Here is a 6657-nt window from a genome sequence, read left to right as displayed (position 1 = left end):
CAACGGATGAGTCTTTGATTCAAATATAAATAAACTATGCATAATGATAAGTGTTTGATTTGATTTGATTGCTCCATTGAAACTATAACTTTTGGTTCTAAAACCACTGTGCTGTGCTGCACGTGTAGTAGCACTTTGAAGGGGTGAGTGATGGTGGTAATTAGGTATATGTTGTTTCAATGTTTTACCACAAATAAATGATATCCCAAAAACTAAAGAGTTCGCCCTTCTTTTGTCGGTTGCCCTGAACATTAATTATTGAAGGGGCAAGAGCACATATTCTCAATGGTTTCTTCACTTCTAAGGTGGTGAACAGAGGAAAACATCCATAGCCATAGGGGCAGGAATATGTACGGCATGCTTTTGATCACCTTCTTAGCTTTAAGCTATTGACCCACTATCTTCGCACAATGTGGCAGCCCTAACCAATGTAAGCTATTATGCAGCTTTATCTTATTCCCTTCAAAAGTCAAAATCAGACTAGTCAGATTTCAGAGAATCCTTTGAGTATTGACTGGTGGAAATTACTGCACCTCAACTCCTCCAATACTTCAATCCCTCGCTCCTATAACCACAATCACCCTATTTACCCACCCACCCAGATGTTTGTGCTTTCTACTCAAACTCTGCAACTAACTACAGGACAACATAAACTTGGAATGCTACTTGAAAACGATGAGCACTGCTATCTCTCAATTTCTAATATCTTAGATAATTTGCCGACAGTAATATGCCATAAAGAGAGTTGATGGTTCATGGTCCTTTTAGCCTATAACATCCCATCATAACATCAGTGACAATATTCGATTTATTGTAAAAGGATATCGCCCTGTAACGACATTAACAAGGCTAAAATACCGAAATATGAACAGGATTTTGCCAAATAAAATGAGACAGCTGCATCGTGACAATGTTTCGACAGCGTCAGAAAGTAGGGTAGAAATAAATAAGGATATTGGAATAGCAATAGTGAAAACTACTCATTTGTTCAATTACTTTAGTCGATAACATTGTAGCCGATGTCTATGGAATTAGAAGTTAACAAAGACTAAGTTGAGAGAGCTAAAGTCATGATTTGATTAATCAGAAACGCAATTGATATGAATAATGCTGAAACTGAATATAATGTCACTTCAACCGGTTAAGTGTCCAGATTAACTTTTAAAACATTTCTTACTTGCATTTGACGCTTAATTCTAATTAGAGAGCCTTTTCCTAGAACACAACATTTATATTTGTTTCTTTCAAGGTAAATCTCAACGTTTAAGAAATCTAGCCTCATAACTGCTCTACATCCTCTAGGGAAGAAAAGTGTTTGTCTATGGTGTTGAGAGTTTCTTGATCAATTTCTGCGGTGGTAACAAATTTGGGTAAAGAATAATCCAATTCTTTTGCTGGTACCGTCTCACTTTCAGCAGTTTGATTCTCAATAATTTCATTGTCTTTAAGATCTATCACGCAAGAGCCTTCGTCCAAATTGAAGAGTTGGGACTTCATCTCCAAGTACGACTTTAAATCCTCCTCACTTCGGGCTTTATTAATTTTATCCATAAGATCACTTATAGCTGATAACCTTTCCGTCCCCTTTCCCCTTTTTGAAGCTTTATTACCTTCATCATCAATTGATTCATTCATGTCACCATCTACAGAACTTCTCTCAAGCTTCTTTAATCCCTCATCTACAATTTCTTGTATTCTCGTTCTCAAACCATCACTTCTCATAGAGCTTGATCTTAGCTGCAATTTTAACCCAGGGATCATTGTCTCATTGCTTTCTGCTGGACTAGGATTAGACTCCGATGCAGAGGATACATCGGTATCCAACGTCTTCACAGCTAATACTTCTTCCAGTAAATCCACATTCTGCATGTATCGGTCAAAAGCTTCATTTTCCACTTCAACACTCCGTTCCTTGTATTCCTTTAACTTGGCAAATCTCCATTCGTTAATAGCTGCAGCATCCTGTAATCACAATGATATTACTTTCACACAACATACAGGTCACCAAAACTGTAATACACTTAAACCAAGCATTGTTAAGTATGGTAAACCTTTCTAGTCAATGGCTTCTTCGAACGAAGTGAAAGGTGTAAATTATTGAACTGAGCAAAACTATTAGAAAGTTGTCGAAGTGATGCAACTCTTCCTGCACTTCTGAAATAAAAGGCAAAATAAAATCCTCTGCTCAGGGGGAAATAGAAGAATTTGAAAGAAGCTTTAAGCGCTGATTGTATAATTGAATTAACAAGTCACTGGAAGTTCAAGAAAAGTACTGCATTAAGAAAGTGATAACATATAACCGGATAATGCAAAAAAGGAACACAAAATATTGAGCCATTCGTGTGAGGTAAAATATCAGAAAATTGTAAGCGCACTATTTAGTCCAGCCTGGCTTTCAAAAGAGGAAAAAAAGAGTAAAGAACTTACCTTTATTTTTCAAATAAATTAGACATTTCCAGTGAAGCACAACATGTTTAAAACATAAACTAAAAAAACTTATGCAATGCACGTGTAGGGTGCTGGTGCTTATAACTTACGTTGATTGAGGTGGTTCTAAGGGTTGGTGATCAAGTGGAGAGGTACCAGATGAGGGTGTCTTATCCGGAAACGTCGAATTAGCTTTTAACACTGCATTCAGCATAAGACATCAGAGTGAAGGATCAGGAGTGTAAAAATCTGTTAGGATCTTATATTATGGGAAATATGAAACTTATCATCAGAAAATTTCAATCTTGGGAATAGATTGATTGACAGAACAAACACTCATCTTTTTTTAATGATTTTCTTATTTCACTTCTTATTTTTACTGCTACTAGTAGGTAAACAATGTATACGTAACCAACTCCCCTCACTAATTCTTATTAAGGGTACAGCCCCACTAAAGCTGTGTAGTATGAACACATGTGAGTACTGGAATTGATACAGGAACAGAGGTACAATACAATTTCTAAACAAGGAAACACACAAAGGGGGTCAACTAGCACCTCAACAAGTTACACTGAAATTATCATAAGAACTCTGAACCCAACTGTAGATTTTCAGAACACGTGCATTTTTAAACATTATTTACATTCCTCCACCAAATCTGAATGTGGGTATACACATTGGCACAGGAACATGAAGAGAGATAGAAAAAAAAAAGGTTATTAACTTGCACGGCTACAAGTTACACTAAAATTATGATAAGAACTCTCAACACAACGTTTCGAGACAAAATTATGTATTATACAGAGAGATATCACAATTTTAGTTCTACCAAGATTGTTATCAGATAGAATGAAAGAGGAAGCCTTGAAAATGTTATAGGGGAATAACAGACACACTCGGCCAGGTATATTTTCATAATATTGGCTAGCTTTTGTGGCAAAGTTCCCTCAAGGTTATGAGAGACCAGTGTGTAAAAGAAAACCTCGAAAATGCTACAGTGGAATAGCAAATACCAGGATAGCTACTGAAGCAAAATTATAAGGTACAAGATATAAAAACTATATAATATAGATATAAAAATACAAGAAAAAAAAACTACGTATTAAAGATATAAAAATGTTTGAAACTTTAAAATTACAAGAAATTAAAGAGATTCATATTTTACAATTAGTAAAAAATAAATAAAGGAAAATCTGAGAGTATTGAAACTATATATTGAACAGAAACTTATGAACATAACAGTGAACATTGAAAAAAAAAACAGTGTGAAGTGTGAACAGACCTTAGGCCATTAAAAAAACAGTAAACCTAACAGATCAGCCTATTTAAGTAAATATAAAAATTGTTAGTATTATTATATTAAATTGGTTGTAATTATTAAAATCATATATTATTTATCTTTAATTGTTAAGCATACCCACATAAAAAGTCAAAATTATAAGATTACTCAAAGATAAGTTTATACCTTTTTTAAGGGCCTTAATACAAAACACGTTTTTAAACAAGTAATTTATTATGTTCTATTATATATAACATATACACACAATGGGTATATTACATAAATAATATAAGAAAATTGTAATTACTAATAGACATATTTAGGCCAACAATACATTAAGCCTACTAGCCTTTTAAAGACCTTATAACAAAAGAAATTTTCAAATATGCTTTTATGTCAAACTAGGCTTTCATGTAAGCCGGGTTAAGCCTTTAGAAAAGGCCTATGACAGGTAAATAGACCAGGCCCAAACCTTTTATTAAAAGGATGCCAAACTCAAGACTACCAAAACTTGGCCCAGTTCGGTCTACTTCCAACTCTAGTATTGTGTATAATGTGTGTAGCCATTACCCAATGACTACCAGTACCTAATACGGGTACAGGTACAGAGACCATTTAAGAGTATTCATGCTTCATAGCTATAAGGTAATCTTGCTTCAAAATTAAGAGGGCATTTATTGCTAACCATTCATGTGCAATTTTCTGATTCAGAAACTGAACTGTATCATGAATTGTAAAATGTATTATCCATAATAAAATAAAGATGCGTATACAGCTAACAAAGACATAAAAGCACAAAATTAGGGGCATTTTATCATTAAGAAACATACCAAAAGTAAAAACATATTTCTCAAAACACACATATAGTATAGTGGCATAATGAGATCAGAACTCATAGTAAAATATTGTGGAAAAAAAGAGAAACGCACAGAGCACAATAGGGGAACAAAAAAGAATAGAGCATAAAGAGGCAAGAGTCACATATGAAGAATGGGGTACCCTGGGTCTGATCAGTGGGAAACTAGGAAAGAACCAGCCAATTCCCTCTCTTTTCTACTAATTAGGGTTTTCAGCATCAAATCACACATGACCTGACTCAGTTGTGGTAGAATAATGCAATTCAGCCTCAAAACCATGATTCCTACGATTTAGCAGTGACTGAAGCACCAAAACAAGTCAGCATCCAATTTGCATCAACAGTCACTTGAATTATATTGTACAAATCATATTGTCAATTGCACAAATCATAATTGTATAATACGCAATTAATAAAAAAAACAAAGCCACAACCTACACAGACAATTTTGGTTGGATTGTGGTCCAATTTGGATGCAGGCCCAACACCAACGCCCATCCAAGAAAGAAAAAGACCAAGCCACTTTCCCCCATCAGCCACCCCATCCTCACTCCATTTTCTCTCAGAAAAAGGAAACCTATCAGTGGCTTCTAAAACCTAAACTAGGACAGAAAAAAACTTTTTTTTGGTAATCAGAGGGTATTAGAGGCTTCTATTTAGCACCCAACTAATTCACCTTCACAACTATATAACAATTAATAGGTAAAGTGGTCTCTCTAGTCATGACTCCTTGCCCATGCGGGGAATCGAACCCCAAATCTTGGTTAAGGAACCAAGAGCCATAGAGGTTGCCTCGCTCCAAACTGCAGACCACCTCTACCTCACTAGAAAACTACAAGGAAAATCAACGCCTCTTTGGCCACAAAATATCGCAAAAAGTGCCACAAAAGGCCAGTTACTCTCGACAACAGCTCTATGAGGAGTAGCAGGGTGTCACTCCACTCCATTAGCCTGCAGTGCTATCACACATGATTGACAACTACACCACTATCAAAGATTGATAATTAGCGTTAGAGACATCTTTCCAAACATAAGCTAAGTGTGCCAACGTGCATCAACGTTTTGGGGCTCACCACAACCGCAATTGCAGCCACTTTTGCCTACAATTTTGGCAATGTTGAGGATCATGGCAAAACCACAACAGCAATTTAATACCTTGGATACAGCACAAATAACATAAAAGTACAAAACTGAAGTCAGTTTTATAAATAACACTGAATTCATAGCTTAATGGCATGATCATTATTAATCTAAGGCGTGCATAACTATAACAAGTCAACAATAGCAAGAACTACAACAAAGAACCAAACGAAATAAAGAGTAAAGCAAATCAGAGGGGCTAAACAGCGGGGAAGTACTAAAACAGGGAAAAACAAAACCCTAATTTTTCTGAACTAAATGAAATGATAAGCAAACAACATATTCTTACCCCCTTAACTACAGTGCTTCTCGCCTTATTTAACAAATAGCTTAGAGGTGAGATCATAACATACAACAACAAAACGCAAAGTTAGAGCCCGTTAAATCAATATATTTATCATAGACAGCCAATGCAACACAGAGAGAGAGATAGTGACAATTTAGGGTAGCCAAGAAAAGCTAAAAAGTTTGCGTTGTGTGTATGTAATTAGAGAGAGAAATAGAACGGACCATGGATGTGGCAGGGATTTTGATTTCTAGAACAGCATCTCTTGCAACACTCATAGGGACACCTTGAACGAGCGACATTGCCACACTGTTTGCACTTGGGCTTGTTGTGGCCGCGTTGGGACTTGGGCGGAGTAGGGGCTACACCAACGCCTAGGGTTCCGGGTTTCGGCGTCACGTTGTTGTTGCTGTTGGGTGCCGCCATAGAATACGGTAACACCCACCTTCACCTTTCTTCTTCGCGCGAATTTGAAATTGAAAATGAAAATTGGAAGCCTGAAACAGAACTGAATAATAAAAAGTTAAAAACAAATGGCGAAGGGAACAAAGGGGAAGCTGAGGCACTTCTTATTTTTGGGAATGATTTCGGTTCTGGGCCACTCGCATCATTGGGCTTGCAAATTCTTCCTGCACCTCGTACCTTCTATTGCACCTATACTTCAGGTGA

The 6657-nt window shown here is 36.3% G+C and overlaps 1 protein-coding gene across 2 annotated transcripts; it reads right to left on the bottom strand.

The window, feature by feature from the left end:
- Positions 1 to 1053: 1053 nt before the first annotated feature.
- On the bottom strand, positions 1054 to 6540 carry LOC137808145 (uncharacterized). 2 transcript variants are annotated; one of them, XM_068609108.1, is made up of 4 exons: positions 6213 to 6540; positions 2538 to 2628; positions 2052 to 2154; positions 1054 to 1962 (listed from the first exon to the last, which is right to left on the bottom strand). In XM_068609108.1, exons 1-4 carry the CDS (start codon positions 6412 to 6414, stop codon positions 1279 to 1281), a joined length of 1080 nt encoding a protein of 359 aa, XP_068465209.1. In that variant the 5' UTR covers positions 6415 to 6540; the 3' UTR covers positions 1054 to 1278. The 2 variants fall into 2 exon arrangements, with proteins under 2 accessions (XP_068465209.1, XP_068465210.1); XM_068609109.1 differs by having other exon boundaries at positions 2052 to 2151.
- Positions 6541 to 6657: the final 117 nt, after the last annotated feature.

The sequence above is a fragment of the Phaseolus vulgaris genome, chromosome 3 (genome assembly GCF_000499845.2).
Source record: "Phaseolus vulgaris cultivar G19833 chromosome 3, P. vulgaris v2.0, whole genome shotgun sequence".
Taxonomy (NCBI): Eukaryota; Viridiplantae; Streptophyta; class Magnoliopsida; order Fabales; family Fabaceae; genus Phaseolus; species Phaseolus vulgaris.
Note: the sequence above shows the minus strand (reverse complement) of the source record. Positions and strands in the feature narration are given on the sequence as shown.